Below are 16,117 nucleotides of genomic sequence, written 5' to 3' on the forward strand. Positions count from 1 at the left end.
GCCCTTTAGCTCTAGCCCTTACTGGCTAATTCTGATATCCCGATCAACCCATCTCTAATAATCTGTGTAGCCCCGGTCTTACTGGGAAAGATCCAGCATGTCTGACCTGGCAGCTTGCTTCATTGCATGCGTCTGCCCAGGAGCGGGGAGCATGGCGTCTCTCTGAGCTCACTTCCTCTTCCTCCCAGCATTCTGTTCTGTTTACTCCTCCCACCTATGTTTTAACCTATCAGGGCCAAGCAGTTTCTTTATTGCTTAACCAATGAAATCAACAGATTGATATATGACACTCCCACATCAAAACCCCATGCAGAGACATGACAGTTTGAACCCTCAGTAGATATTTAAACTGAAACTAAAGCTCTAGAGAATTTGGCCAAAGAGAAGGAAATTTTTTTCTGTATATGAAACTTTGACTCACTGAGAACCTTCTCACTTACCCGGGCTCTGTGACGTTCTTGGCACATGTTGTCTCTGCTGCATGGAGGACATCTCTAGGTCTAGATCCTAATGGCTGTGACTTGAAACCTCATGTTCTTGACTATTTCCCCCAAAGGGTGCCTTCTTGACCCAAATTCTCAAGACCAGAGCAAGGATCTGTAAAATGTGGGTGCTTCAGCTCTTCACTCTTGTGTATTAAGAGTGAAGATCACAGTGTCCTATCCCGGCCTCTTTTCACTCTTAGTCTGGACACGCTGTTAACAGAATCAGTCATCTTTGCTTCTCACATCTTAGCACATGAGTGGTTCCAACAACCAGGCTTAACACGGAGGCCAGCTGCTTACGGCAAGATAGCTGGCCACTGGGCAGAGAGCTGGGAAGATTTTACTCTATGAGCATACTTCATGGGGCATGGAGCCTGTCTTGGGGTATCACCTGCCACATCATAGGCCTCCAAAGATATTAGTAGCCTTTTGGTGACCTCGCCTCAGCATGAAAGTATTTCACATGGGTAGGCCGCTGAATTCTTCATCTGAGAAGCCTTTGCACCCAAGGGTCTAATAATGGGGCTGAGTGAAGTAGTGAAACTTAAGGGAAAAGTTTCTACTATATGAGGACATCCATATGACAATACTTTATGTCTTCTGAACCTAGCTGTGGATCTGAGGACATCCATATGACAATACTTTATGTCTTCTGAACCTAGCTGTGGATCTGAGGACATCCATATGACAATACTTTATGTCTTCTGAACCTAACTGTGCATACATTTTCTGGGTCATTTCTACAAGATGGGGTACCCTTCTTAGTTACCCACCTCTTTGTCCGTGCCTGTCTTTTAACAGCCCTGTCAGCAAAGGGACCTGGTTTTATTACCCACTGCTCATGTATTTTGTATTTTCCAGTTGTCATGCTTAGTAAGAAATGAAAATATTTGGGTAGATGTTGTTTTCCGGTTAAGTGGGCAAGGAGGCCATGGGTAAAAGAAGAAGGTATCTCTTTCCAATGGAGTGGCATGTCCCTGCTACTGTCAGGAGTGCCCATCCTGCAATACTTGCGCAGAAATCTGATCTAGGACAGACAACTTTATTGGATGAAGCCATTTGTTTCTATTGGCATCTATGATAAGCTGAAATAATGTAAGGACTTTTTAAAGTCAATATGAAACTTGACTAATGTCGTATACCCCTTCCCCCCTTAAAAAAAAACAACACATTTTCTCACAAACACCCTGCCAATCTTTCAGGGGAAAAAAAGACGTTTTAATGTATGCACTTCTTTTTTTTTTTCCCGTTTATTTATTGGTTAAAGATTTCTGTCTCTTCCCCGCCACCGCCTCCCATTTCCCTCCCCTTCCCCCAATCAAGTTCCCCTCCCTTGTCAGCTCATAGAGCTATTAGGGTTCCTTGTCCTGTGGGAAGTCCAAGGACCACCCACCTCCATCCAGGTCTAGTAAGGTGAGCATCCAAACTGCCTAGGCTCCCACAAAGCCAGTACGTGCATGCACTTCTGAGGATCTTAAATTTCTATCTCACGTCCCAGTGTACTTAATGCAGGAAGAAAATGTGCGACACTGCTGGCTTGGTCTTCCCCAAATCTACCCCTGAGCAGGACTCACAGGAAGTGACATTGTTCCCCAGCAGGATGCCCTGTACACCGAGCATGTGTGCTGGAGAAGGCTCCCGCTCTGGGGGGGGTGGGGCAGTTGGCCACTTCTCAAGAGGAGCCTTGTCCTTGCTCTTGTGGGCAGAACTCCAGACCAAGGCACATTTCTCTTTTCGTTTTGATTCTCTTTTTCCTTTTAGGGATTAAAGCAGAATAAAAACGAGAACTGAGAAAGCTGTGGTTTGGAGAAGTGAAGGAACAATCTTACGGTGGTAAAAGAAGAAAGTGGTTCCTCTGCCCCCCCCCATTTAAATGCTTGTCCCTACCCCCCTCCTTGGCATCTGAAACTTTTTGATGTGTTCAATTTGAATATTCATATTTCCAACCTGTAGAAATCACTACATTCCTATTTAATGCAGAGAGATATTTGCATGATTATCCTGTGTGCTGAGTGTCCTCTGAATGCACAGAAACTCTGTGCAGGCGAGGCCTAGGTATATCAGTGAGTGTGTTGCCCTATTGCTTCCTAGCAGGTGGGTTGGGATGGGATGCATCCACTGAAGATCCCCACCCCAGCAGTATTGGAACCACATTCCGGAGAGCCAGGCAGTACAGGCTCCATTTTGGCTCCTAAGGCAGAAGGCATTTTGAATACTGACCATAAGCCTAAAATTGTTTGTACTGGAGAGAGGGGAAGAGATGAGCTGAAAACAGTTTTTATTCAGTTTGAAGGTGTGGTGAAAGGCCTTAGGTAGCCAGCCGTAGGCTGTCTGGTGCACAGTGGTTGGTTTCTGTGGAGTCCAGTGCTGTCTGTAAACCTCCTACAGGACAGGCACAGAGCCTACTAGAGGGGGCTGACATCCTGAATGTAAGTGCAGGAAGCTACATTGAGTGTCTTGGTTTCTGTAAATGAAAGTATTTATACAGTCAGTCGGGGAGAGGCGAAAACAGACCCACACAGAAAATGAATTTCTGTTTAGCTAGGAAATAGAGTTTGCTTGTAAGTGGCCCTGAGAGCAGCTGGCAGGAGGCACATGACAAGGCCACTGACCTAAGGAGCATCTGTGCTGAGTTGTAGGAAACTATAGGAATGTTCTGAAATTTGGCCCAGAAAAGAATCCTCTGCCAGCTGCCAGCTAATAGGGTACCCAAATTCTGGAAGTCCTTTTTTATGTCATGGGGTTCTCTGTTGTGTGGTATACAGTCCTTAAATTAGACTTCTCTCCCCCTGTTCTTGATCAATAAAGATGAAAAGTTGAGCATATAATCAGAAATCTCACTGAATTCTCGTGGCCACTCTATGATAGAGGTTATTATTGTTGTTCTCATTCTGCAGACACAGGGCTTGGTGCCTTGATCAACTTCACACAGCCAGTGGGTGCTAGGGCTAAGACAATATTTTTTTTTATTTTTGGTAATTTTATGTTATTTTTTAGAGTTATTTTATTTTATGTGTGTTAGTGTTTGGCCTACATGTATTGTATGTTAATTATGTATGTGCCTGATACACACACACACACACACACACACACACACACACACACACACACGCACACACGCACACGCACACACTGATACTAACCTGAGCAGTTTATACTAATTCTTCGCATTCCTCATGTCACAATGTTTGCTTATGGCTTTCTCTGGATTGTCATTGAAGTCCTTTTCTAAATGGAATTTGTCGGAAATTGAAGAAATACATTCCATTTTCCATAATGCATGCCTTTGTATGGTTAATTATTGCTCCTCTCTGAAGTCTCAGACTGGTTTTTGTGTTGAACAGCTTTATTTTTTTTTCCTTAGGAAGAATATAGGAAATACTTGAATGAATGCCTGTTTGTGGTTTTAGCATCTGCTGACTGACATTCTTTGTTTTTTATTTATTTATTTATTTAATTTTTTAAAAATATACTAATTCACCTGGTAGCTTCAGAAATCTTACTTAATTTTAAGAAAACCGAGAACTCACCTGGAGGAGAGTTGAAGCACTTCTTACTTTAGATCTGTATCTAGTTAACTGAAATTCCCAAAGCTTAATGCAGAAAAGCAGCTGAAATTGAAATCAGTAATACTTAAAGGTTTGTCTTGTATTTTTGGGACAGGTTCTCAACTTGGCTACCGACTCTTGATTCCCCTGCCTCTACCTCTCAAGTGCTGGAATTACAGGACTGTGCCACTATGCCAAGCTTCCAAGATAGGTTCAAGATTACCTGTCATCGTCTGATAATAAGAGGGAAAAGGCCTCTTATTTATCATTTATCATTATTAAATTTGCTGATTTTTATTAGGAGAAATGAGCCTATTTTACCCCGAATGTTGGATAGTTTTAGAAATACTTTGCTACTATGTGATTAAAGTAAAACTTAGGTTTTGAGATTCACTGTAAGTAAGCCTGAATTCACTGGATCCCGTAGCCAGCACAGGCAGTTGGGATAGAGACCTGACTTGCAGGGACTTAGTAGCCCTTTTGCAAAGTGAGACTTTAGGGCCACACCCATTGCATCTGGTTGTAGAACTCTCTTTTCTGAAGTTTGAATCCACCTGTGATTGTTTAAAAACAAACAACAAAAACCCACCACAGAATGTGGCATTAAAAACCATCTTGTCATTTCCTTGATGTATTACAACTAGGAGTCATTTTTTAGATGGTTTTGACACTGTTCATTAGTGCATGCCATTTTCCTGTGGATCACATGCCGGATTACTTTTCTTCTCTCACCTCTGCCTTCATTCCTTTTCCTCCTTTGTACCCTCAGTTAGTCAGCCCTCTGGGGTTTAAGACACTGGTGATCTCCATCCCTAGGTAGTACTTGAGGGCTGGAGGAGCTGGGCATGGTCAGCAGGTGTCCTTTCTTCTGTCCTGTCCTGCCATGTCCCTCTTGTCTCACAGGCCCCGGGCAGGACCTGCTGCTGGGTGGCCAGAGCACCCCACAGAAGCTGTCAGCACCAGCACCCAGTGGCCGACCCTCGCCCGCACCCCCAGCCGCTGCCCAGCCCACAGCCACAGCTGTGCCAGGGCCCTCGGTGCAGCAGCCTGCCCCGGGGCAGCCATCTCCGGTCCTGCAGCTGCAACAGAAGCAGAGCCGTATCAGCCCCATCCAGAAACCGCAAGGCCTTGACCCCGTGGAGATCCTGCAGGAGCGAGAGTACAGGTACTGCTGGCCATCAAGACAAGCCATCACCAGCGACGGGGGTGGGGTGGGGGTGGGGTGGGAGGCTGACTGACATGCCTCATGGGACAATGTCTCAGGAGCACTGGACACCAGGAGCACTGAAGGGAGACAGGAGAGGACTCGGGCTGCAGCAGTGATTTCAGAACACTTGTAGAGAATGTTCACATGCCCTTGAGTGGGTCCTTAAGCCATACGAGCAGGACAAATTGTGACTTCTCTCTCGTTCAATCAGAAACCTTTTCCGGTCCCATCCACTTGCCAGGTGCTGGGAATTCAGTGATCAAAAGCCCAGTCCAGAGTTTCTTAATTTCAGGGTGGATCATCTCAAGCTTGAATCATGTAATAGCTCGTCCTTGATTGTCAGTGTGTTCTTGAAGAACTGATGACTGAGATAATCAAGTTGAGTATATTGTCTGGGTCATCCTCATGGGACTAAAAAGCATACTGTATAGATTGGTATAGTGTGATCTGGGCTTTGATTCACCCATGTTTTAGTCTAGAGGTTGGCCCAGCTTTAGGGTAAGCCTTAGGTCTCTGTCTTCAGATGGAATCCTTAGTTAAACTCCTAATCCAGACACTTGTCACCTGATTCGACACAGTTGTATCTAAATTAGGGACTGGCAAACCTTTTCCTGTAAAAGGACCAGATGGAAAACATCTAATGTTTTTCAGGGCCATATGTCTTAGACACAGAGAGTCAGCTCTGCCCTTTTTGTGGGAAAACACCCATAGACTATGGTGTCTTGGCTTTGTTCCAATAAAACTTTATTTAGAAAAGCAGCTGTGGACAAGATTTGGCCCACAGGCTCTATTTAGCAGACCACTCAAGCCAATGGCTAACAACCATGAAAAAGTGAGTCCATTAAGTGTTAAGATGAAGCAAAGCTAAGATTTTGGGTTCTGCCACCTGCCTGGAAGCATCCTCTGTCAGAAACAGCTCGGTTGTCTTCATCAGATTACATCACTTTTCTGCGACTTAACGTGTTAAAAATAGTATAGTATTTTCATAGAGTCAAGAAGGGTAATATATTTTGGAAGTTTTTAGTAATATTGATGTCAATTATTTGCCTAGAGTTACTTGAATTAAAAGAAAATTTGATGTTAAAAATTAGGAAATGCTAGCCAGTAAGCAGTGTTTGGATTCTCTTTAAGAACACTATCTTAATCTTTATGAAAAGGTATGTAGCTTGTTAGAAAATTTAATGAACTATGACTGATTTGGAGAGTTGTTTTGGAGACATCCCAGTGACCAGGTATTAGATGTTGGTCTCCTTTTGGCGAAGAAATATGACTTTGCTGTCTCATTTCTGTTGATAGTCATCATTGGGAGCACTTCTGTGGACAGTCCCAGCTTGTGACCTGAGCATCAGGGCCAGGCAGAGTCTGTTGGGTCAATACTTGTGTGTCCTAACCTTAAACATAAGGACACCCATGGCAGAAAAACTCCTCAGATGCTGTTGAGTAAACAAAGTCATACAAAGTAATTGGTGGAGATGGTCAGTTATAAGAAAGAGCAGAATTGTGTGGTTACTCTGAATTCTATCTTTCCTAAAATCTGTCGTGCCTTTGCTCTGCCTGGAAGTTGCAGAGATGCTTGGAGTTTTGTTGGCTTATTAAAGCGACCCTCAGAAGACAGTCTCTGTACCTAGACATTTTATGTAATACCTGACTTCGTTTTCTCTCTTACTCAGTCTCCCCCCCCCCCATACATGTGCATGTGCGCGCATAAACCGCTTTGTGGACTCCTAAATTTTTTTGTTATTATTGCCAGAATTTTAATTATAGGGCTTTCTTATGATCTCATTTTAGAGCCATTTTTAGAAGTGTGGCTTAACGGATTGTCTCCCAAAGAATTAAGCAATGCTTTTTTAGCCTATTTCAATGTATGAAGAAGTTTGCAACCCTTATTATCTTCCTATAATAACTTTTTATTGTATTTTTTTCTTCTGTTTGTTTATTTTATGGCACATCTGTGCTACTTCCCAAGTGTGGTCCTGTGGGAGAGAGTTGGTTCTTTTCCTTCCCACTGTGTATTTCCTGGAGATTAAGCCCACAGTCAAGTGCCTTTACCCGCACTGTGCCATCTCACCTACCCCATTCTCCTATGTTCATAAAAATCATATCTACCCGTTTATTTTAAACTGTGGCACATGGTGCTGCATGCCGCTCTGGCAGGAGAATCATGAGATCAAGGCCAGCCTAGGATACATAAGGAAACCCTGTCTCACAAACGAAAAGAACTAAAAGTCATGTGCCTTTCAGAATGTGGTTGAATAGTCATTTTTCATATTATTATTATTATTTGATAAATGCATCCACTTTTATAAAGCTGACGCTGCAAGGTTTTGGGGGTTGCCAAAAGCCTGGTGGGAACTTTGGCCAAGGTGTTCCCATGGCCATCTGGAGAAGAATGAATTTGTGCTGGCAGCGTTACAGGGGCATGCCTTATCTTGCTCGGTCATGGAACAATAGCTGGCTTCTGCCTCTATAAAATAGACAGTGTTCAACCGCAGAGATTAAGTTTATCATCCCAGGGGTTACATTAAGTCTCTCACATACTCGTCCAGGACAAGTATTAGATTCATTTCTCTCCTGCCCCCTGTAATGGGCCAGCCCGCCCCTCTGATGGGCCAGCCCTCCCCCTCTGATGGGACAGCCCGCCCCCTCTGATGGGCTAGCCTGCCCCCTCTGATGGGCCAGCCCGCCCCCTCTGATGGGACAGCCCGCCCCCTCTGATGGGCTAGCCCTCCCCCTCTGATGGGACAGCCCGCCCCCTCTGATGGGCTAGCCTGCCCCCTCTGATGGGCCAGCCTGCCCCCTCTGATGGGCTAGCCCTCCCCCTCTGATGGGCCAGCCTGCCCCCTCTGATGAGCCAGCCTGCCCCCTCTGATGAGCTAGCCCACCAGGCTTCCCCTGCACTAGTCTCTGCCTGGTGCATGCTTGTCACCTGGCTAAAGATTTGAGTAAGGTTCTAAGAGATCACTTTTGGGATTTCATAAACTTTGACAGAGCAAAATATCATGCAATAGAAATCCCATAACATATTCATTTCTTTGGCTACAATCCTTGTCTACAAAAATGGCAAGAACTTATTAGGATGTTTTATTTCTTTAAGCCAGTTGGCTGCTCTTCCTGATTTGCCATAAACTCCAAATTTTGACCCATCAATCTTCTTTTTCTGGGTTGCAGCTTAAGTGCGTTTCTGCCTGTGTACTCACTGGCCACAGACCAGTACAGCCCCTGGACTGAAGATACTTACCTCCCTTGTAGATAGCTCTCCTTTTGGCTCACCCGCCCCCCCCATGGAAATTTATTCTTCTTTCTCTGGTGTCAGTTTTGCATGCTGCACTCAGCCCTCAACCCCCACCCCCCACCTTTGGGCACCAGTTCTTGACTCTTCCATACCCACCTTCATTTCCTTCCATGGTCAATCAAAGAGAACTTCAGGAGCTTACACACTGACATGTAAACTGGTTCCCTGTCTACAAATATTTACGTGGAAGATGCATTTCACACGTAAAGGGGTTTGAGAAAGGCTTCTTTACATTGCATCAGACCTCTGGTCTCAAAACAGAATTGAGTGTGGAAGTGGGTTTAAGAGACATGTATGTATAGCTTGTCTCGTGTGTGTGTGTGTTTCCTTGTCTTGCCCGTGTCGCCATCACAACCCTGGAAACTCCTCCTCAGAAACGACCAATAGCCACTCTGCCAGAAGAGTCACAGAGTTAGTTACACATGTTTCCTTTCTCTCTCCCTTGCTCTTTAAAGTGTCTGTCACTCGGCTCCTTGAAGGAACGAAATGTACCAGTGTCATTTTCTGTTCAAATAACTCTCCTACAGGAATCATAAACTTCTCCCCTGGACCTGAACAAATATCTGTTGCCTTTAATGGAACTCTTTTCCTTGCCAGAACAGTAACCTCTCTTGATTTACTCTTCAGTCTGTATGAAAAACCGGAGTGACCTAATTCTGCTTCAATTTTCTGTGCTCGTGAGGACGCTAAATGAGTCTCCTGCAGTCAGGCAGGATTACATCTTGCTGCTGTTTTGGGAAGTTTAGAATCCTGACTCTCTTTATCGGACTTCCTGCTGAATCCCATTGATGGGGAGATGAAATTGTCTGGAGAGGAGCATTATTTAAAATGAAGATTTCTATTAAGCACAACAACAACAGAGATAGTTTTGTATGCTTACCCTCCCCCAACACGCCCCCCCCCACATAACTTTGCCACCCACCCCGTGTGCCACATCGAGTATATATTATTTCACTGTAAAATCTCCTCCCCCTCTTTTCTTGAGTTTGCACTTTGTACTTCATACCTCTTCCATACAAAAAGAGAGATTCTTCCGTGTCAGGAAGTCTTGAGATGCAATGATAAACCATTTCTCCTTCGGAGAAGCAGTCACGACAGGGAGAAGTGCATCCCTGGCTCTTACCTGCTGCAGTGGCCCAGGTCCTCAAACTCCATGACCACCAGCCCACCCCCACTCCTGGGTCCTCATGTCCCTCTCTTCCCTCCAACTTCCCATCCAGCTCAGTGTGGGCTAGCCTCAGCACCGTCAACCCAGATGTCCTGTCTGCACTGTTTGTGTCCTAGAGCCTGTCCTTTGGCAGGAGGAACCAGAAGCTGTCATTCCTAGAGTTTAGTACCCGACTCGCTGTGTCATACCAAACCAAAATACATAGGAGGGGTTTACATTCTAGGATACTCAAACACATGGAGTCTAGAACCAAGGATGTAGCATAACGGAACTGTGGGTAACACCATCTTCTGCCACTGCAATAGCTAAGTCCCTTTAGTGTGATCTTGATAATAAGATTACAAAGCAAAGTGATTTTAAATGTAAAAACTTGTTTCAGCTTTAGTGTGTGTGTGTGTGTGTGTGTGTGTGTGTGTGTGTATTTGTGTTGCCTATTTAGACATTTGGGGCTACATAGGTAGATGAGGAAAACCAATTGGATAATCCATATAACGTAGATTTTGATTTTTGAAGTCTTCCATTTCTAGCTCTATGGTGCTGTCTTAGTTAGGGTTTCTTTTGTTGCTACGAAACATCATGACCAAAATGCAAGTTGAGGAGGAAAGGGTTTGTTTATTGGGCTTATACTTCAGCATTGCTGTTCATCACTGAAGGAAGTCAGGACAAGAACTCAAAACAGGGTAGGATCCCAGAAGCAGGAGCTGACGCAGAGACCATGGAGGAGAGCTGCTTAATGACTTGCTTCCCTTGGTTTGTTCAGTCCACCTTCTTATAAAACCCAGGACCACCTGCCCAGGGATGGCACCACCCACCATGAACTAGGCCCTTCTCAATGATCACTTAATGAAAAAGTGCTTACAGCTGTATATCATTGAGGCATTTCCTCAACTGAGGCTCCTTCCTCTGTGATGAGCCTTGCTAGTGTCAAGTTGGCACACAAGACCAGACAGTACTTTCTTTAGTTTCCTCATCAGTAAGATGGGGCCACTACAGCATTTATTTGTGTGTGCCTGTATGTGCGCGTGTGTGTGCGTGTGTGCATTCATGTGTACGTGTGTGTGTTGAGAATTCAAAATTGTTCTTTACATGTTGACATGCACTTAGTACAGTGAGTATTTAGTGGGGTAACTTATCACTAACTTTAATAAAAGTTAGTTTTTCAATTCTATTCTCGAACAGTTTTGTCCCAGAGCTGGGGGAGGAGTTTATTCTAAAACTAGATTTCAGTGATGTGGATTTATAAAAGTAAGGCTTGAAACCGGTTTATATGTGTCAGAGTCACAGCAACCATGGACCAAAGAGAGAGCTGGCTTTTTATTCTCTAGTCTGCCTTCATTAGGAGGAAGTACTTGCAATTACATTTTTGATGGTGTCTAAAATGAGAACCCCCCAGCATCCTTTTCAGGAAATGCTATTCACTGCTGCCCCTGAGTTTTGCAGATGCCCAGTTTGCTGTCTTTTCTCAAACAAGCACTGCCCAGAGGAAGTGGATGTGGTTGGCAGGGCTCTCTCGGAATGTCTCTAGCTGGCTCCCTTCTGCGGCCTCGGCTTCTCGAGGTGCGCTTGCCACTCTGCTGTAGCTGCTACAGTCACTGTCACCTCAAAACAGAAGGAAGAACTGTGGCCGTGGCTTTGCATGCCATGGCAGGCTGGGATAGGGCGGCTAGCCAGACTGCCTCTGTCAAGCAAGGACTTCTATTCCCCCTCCCCCATCCCCTCGATGTAGTATGAGGTTCCTTTCCAGGCCTTAGAAGCTACATAGAAGTTCAGAGTGTTGAGTAGTATGAAGTGTCTGTCTTCCAGAATTCAAAGGTGGCTGTTTTTGGTCAACATTAGAGAATCCTATTGGCTCCCCGGAAAGATAGCTGAGCAGGTAAAGGCATTCCGGGATGCACACGAGAAGTGATGCTCACAAGCTGTCCCCTTCTGTCCATAAGTGCACTGTGGCGTGTGCACCACTACCCCAACTCCCCATAACTAAGTGAATGTAAACTCATTTTTTTCTTTTAAAAAAAGAAAACCTAGTTGGAGGTCAGAAATCGGCTGTCAGTGTGTGAAATACATGAACCTAAACCTAAAGCTGTTGTTGGTTCTAGAAGAGTAAACCGTAATGTAGATCTCCGCTTGCTCCCACCCCCCTCTTTATTTTCTCCTTCTAGACTTCAGGCTCGCATAGCTCACAGGATACAAGAACTGGAAAGTTTGCCTGGCTCTTTGCCACCGGATTTACGAACCAAAGCAACGGTGGAGCTGAAAGCGCTTCGGTTACTCAATTTCCAGCGTCAGGTAATGCCTTCCCCGCCGCCCCACCCCTCCCCGAGTCCGAGGTGTCGGAAATCGATGTAATTGTTCCTAAAGCGGGATCCATGAGCTTCCGCGACTCTGCTCAATACTGTTTTGAAGCTCGGAACTTAGTAAAAGAGCGTGTCTTTAGACCGACGGCTCCTAGCTGGAAGTAAGGAGTAGGAACTACCCTCTTCTTTCCCCCTTCTGTATAGCAGAAACATTTTTCCTCCTGTACTATAGTGTACAACATCAGTTATTGCATGTTGGTACTGCGGATGAAAACCATGACAACAGATTGTGGGGAGCTGTGACTTGCCTTCATGGCTCCAAGGAAAACCAAGGAGGCAGTAGATGGATAGTATTCCTGGCAAACCCAAATACGCAGAGCAAGCCGTGACCCCAGAAACAGAAAATACGATAGTCTCTTTCCTAATCACAAGCCCATGTTTGTAGAAACACACACACGCACATGCGCGCGCGCACACACACACAAAACGGCGCCGTTACCTTAATCATTCATCAAAACCTAACTCAGGGACACTTGGTCACATCGGACCCACTCGCACGCTGACTAATTAGTGAGTTGCTATATCCTAGAGCTCACTATTGAGATCTGGTGTAATGATCTATTTTCTGATTTCTGAATCGGTAGGCATGTAGCGAAATAAAGTAGAACTAATTTTTCCTTGGCTGAGTTTTGTCCAAGTGTGCCAGTCCCCACCCACAGATTGCCTGTCTAAACCAAAGGGGACCAGGAGCACCTCCTGTCAATCAGAGGGGTCGTGCTAAAGTGTGGGGCATGCAGAATGACTTGTTCATGGGCGAGCATGGTCTGTGGGAAGATCTGGCTGAAATCACAAGGCCACCGTCTAGGGACTGGAGTACACAGTTGACTTCCTGGGGTAGCATGTGCTGGAAGGTCATCTGGTATCGGTGCTGTTGGCTAGGGGTTTCAGAGAGCAGATTTCAGGTTAAATGTAAAAAGAAGAAGAAAGAGAAGGGTCCATTACATCTCAGTTAGAGGAAACTTTATCTCAGGGATGAATAAAGTGCCTGGCGCAGATTTGCCAAACGCCCGTTAGAGCACGCGGTCTCAAGCATGAGATGTGATTCCCTGTCCCGCAGTCCCGGTGCTCCCTAGTTTTTGTTTGACATTACTGAAAAGTCTATTATCTGCGGAGTTTCCTGGGTACATGCAACTGACACCAGGTTCAACTGAGCCATTATTGTAATGTGGCCCTCCAAGTTCCCAGTGCCTACTGCCATGTAATATGGTTACATTGTTTATGATGAGAATCTAAAGCAAGTCCAGGATGCAACGTAAGATTTAAACACTAAAGAACATCATTACAGAGAGGGCGGAAACCCGGACTGGCGTTTTTCCATCACTTACTAATTAGAAGTTATGAATTCACGTTGGAGTTTCTGCTGTTACTTGGAACATGAATAGATGGGAACTCTCTTGTTCTTCTTGTAGATCAGCAAGAGAATGATACTATGACAGTTAAAAAAGATTAAAAGGTTGATCGGCTAAGTAGCATCATTACTATAATTAAATGAGATGAATAACTTTATTTCTAACCCAGCGCAGCATCCTCATTTTTTACTGTTACAGTACTAAAATTGTTTTTGAAGTGAATTATGAGGAAAGAAGGTTTATACTGTCTTTAAAATTACCATGTAAATTTTCACAATTTCAGTTCTTGCTTTTAGTAATAGCCAACTGCAACTGGATTGAGAAAAATTCATTAAGGACCCTTTCTGTTTCCACCGAGTTGAGGTCGGGGCCCAGGACCTGGCTTCTGTCTCCGGGATTCGCTAACTGCCCTTCTCCTCATAGCTGAGACAGGAGGTCGTGGCTTGCATGCGGAGGGATACCACCCTGGAGACGGCCCTCAACTCCAAAGCGTACAAGAGGAGCAAGCGCCAGACCCTGCGTGAGGCACGCATGACAGAGAAGCTGGAAAAGCAACAGAAGATCGAACAGGAGAGGAAACGCCGGCAGAAACACCAGGTCCTTAGACCTTCACATCCCCTTCCTATTCAGAGGTGGCCCTTGTGGGTAGTGGTCAGGGTCAAGATGTTTGCTAAGTTGGGACGGCGGGGTGGGGGATATGTGGGCGTGTCATCGAACAGAAAGTTAACGGTGGAGTTTTAATAAGACAAACGTCATTTTAGAGATGCAAGAGGGCCCTGCTTTGCTTTGAGTTGCTATGATAAAACACTGACGAAACAACCTGGGGAGGAAAGGGATTATTTGACTGCAGGTCCATCATTCAGGGAAGCTAAGGCAGGAACTGAAGGAGGGACCACGAAGGAGCACTACTTACTGGCCGTCCCCCTCCTCCTTCTCCCTGACCCTCCCAGCATATAAGGCGGTGTGTCTTGTGCATGCCTGATACGCACAGAGGCCAGAGGCTGCTTTGGATTCCCCTGGAACTAGAATTACAGATGGTTTTGAGCAACAGTGTGGGTGCCGGGAATCGAACCTGTACCCTCTAGAAGATGAACAAGGGCTCTTTATTGCTGAGCCATCTCGCCAGCCTCCAGCAGGAAGTTATTTTTTTATAGTATTCTGGGCTCTTTGAAGGGCCCAGTTGGAGGATTCACAGGGGTAGGACTTCAAGAGCATTCGTTTCTCCGGGCTTGGAAACATTGATGTGGGATTTGATTTTGTCTCATGATGGTCTTACTGTGCTTAATCTTGTGCCCAATGTAGCTTCCTTTTGAAGAAAAATAAAGGAAAGGAAAGGAAAGAAAAAAAATGAAAGATTTTAGTGTAAGTAGGGTACATATTTTCCCTCTGTCTGAAAAGTGAGTTCAGATTGCATATGGCGATTTCAGCTTTGTAGAAACTTACTTTGCATCACTTTCTAAATTTAAGTTGGAGCAGAAGAAATGTGGTTTTCCCTGGAAATGCCCAGAATCCTCATGTTTATTTCAGGGAGATGGAACAATGGGCTGTAAATTTTTTCATTGATGTTTTATAGGTCAGCCTTTGTCCTTGCTTTTTCCATTTCAGATGACCACACCCTTGAGGTGAAGGTGGCATCTCTTCCCTAGGTTTACAATGTACAGATGAAGGAAGTCTTTCTTCCCACCAGCTCATAACCCAGTTAGTCTTTCCTTTTCCCATTTTTGAATGTCCACACCCTGGATTGAAGGCAGCCATTCTTTCCTAGGCTTACAATCACACTAGCCCATAGCCCATACCCTGTGCTGCAGAGGCTCCAGGGAAGGCCCCCATCATCCATAGGTTGCGCACTTCGATGATGTCAGTGCATGCTGCAGCATCTTCAGTTGTACAGATCCTTCCCTACAGAGTGGACCAAAGCATCCCTTTCTCCCTCCTGTGAACCCTGTAGGAATACCTGAACAGTATTTTGCAGCATGCGAAAGATTTTAAGGAATATCATCGGTCCGTGGCTGGGAAGATCCAGAAACTGTCCAAAGCAGTGGCCACTTGGCACGCTAACACGGAAAGGGAGCAAAAGAAGGAGACAGAGCGGATCGAGAAGGAACGAATGCGGAGGCTGATGGTAAGGGCCCCTTGTGAGACTGGGAAGGTCCTCTGCTGGCATCTTTCTGCATTGAGAATGTTACACAAGGCATCAAGAGAAGAAAGGGAAGCGGCCTGTCTGTCTGTCTGTCTGTCTGTCTGTCTCTCTCTCTTGCGCACACACACACACACACACACACACACACACACACACACACACATAGGTGTCTGAACTTCTGGAGGGTAGAACTTTTTGTCTTTTCTCCACAGTGCGCCTAATAATCCAGGGTTGTACTTGAGGAGCCATAGTTTTGTGCCCTAGGGTACCATCATCATCCACTTACACAGCTTCTCAAAGAAAGGCAGGAGCTGTGTTTTGCAATCCCACCAGGAAGAATGGCAAATGCAGTTCTTTAAACATGCGATATATTTGAGATGAACAGCTAAGATTTTACTGTGAAGGAATAGCTTACAAGGTTATATCATTGAATCCAAGATTCATATTCATTCTTTTGCCTCCCCCTCCCTTGGCATTCTTTTTTTTTTTTTTTGGCAGCCCAAAAGTTGTTTTACCTCTTTACTTTCACAGTTAGGTTTGAATGGATCTGCCTGCAGACACGGGCAGGTTTAGG

General features: G+C 45.1%; 1 protein-coding gene across 8 annotated transcripts in view; it reads left to right on the forward strand.

The window, feature by feature from the left end:
* Smarca2 (SWI/SNF related BAF chromatin remodeling complex subunit ATPase 2) overlaps positions 1–16,117 on the forward strand; it is a 170,454-nt gene that overhangs the window by 33,033 nt on the left and 121,304 nt on the right. For all 8 annotated transcript variants that reach the window (XM_075973757.1, XM_075973760.1, XM_075973759.1 and 5 more), the window contains exons 5-8: positions 4,937–5,198; positions 11,860–11,986; positions 13,827–14,000; positions 15,352–15,525. In XM_075973757.1, coding sequence (XP_075829872.1) covers positions 4,937–5,198; positions 11,860–11,986; positions 13,827–14,000; positions 15,352–15,525 — 737 coding nt within the window. The remainder of the gene's footprint in view (positions 1–4,936; positions 5,199–11,859; positions 11,987–13,826; positions 14,001–15,351; positions 15,526–16,117) is intronic.

This window comes from Microtus pennsylvanicus, chromosome 5 (assembly GCF_037038515.1).
Source record: "Microtus pennsylvanicus isolate mMicPen1 chromosome 5, mMicPen1.hap1, whole genome shotgun sequence".
Lineage (NCBI taxonomy): Eukaryota > Metazoa > Chordata > Mammalia > Rodentia > Cricetidae > Microtus > Microtus pennsylvanicus.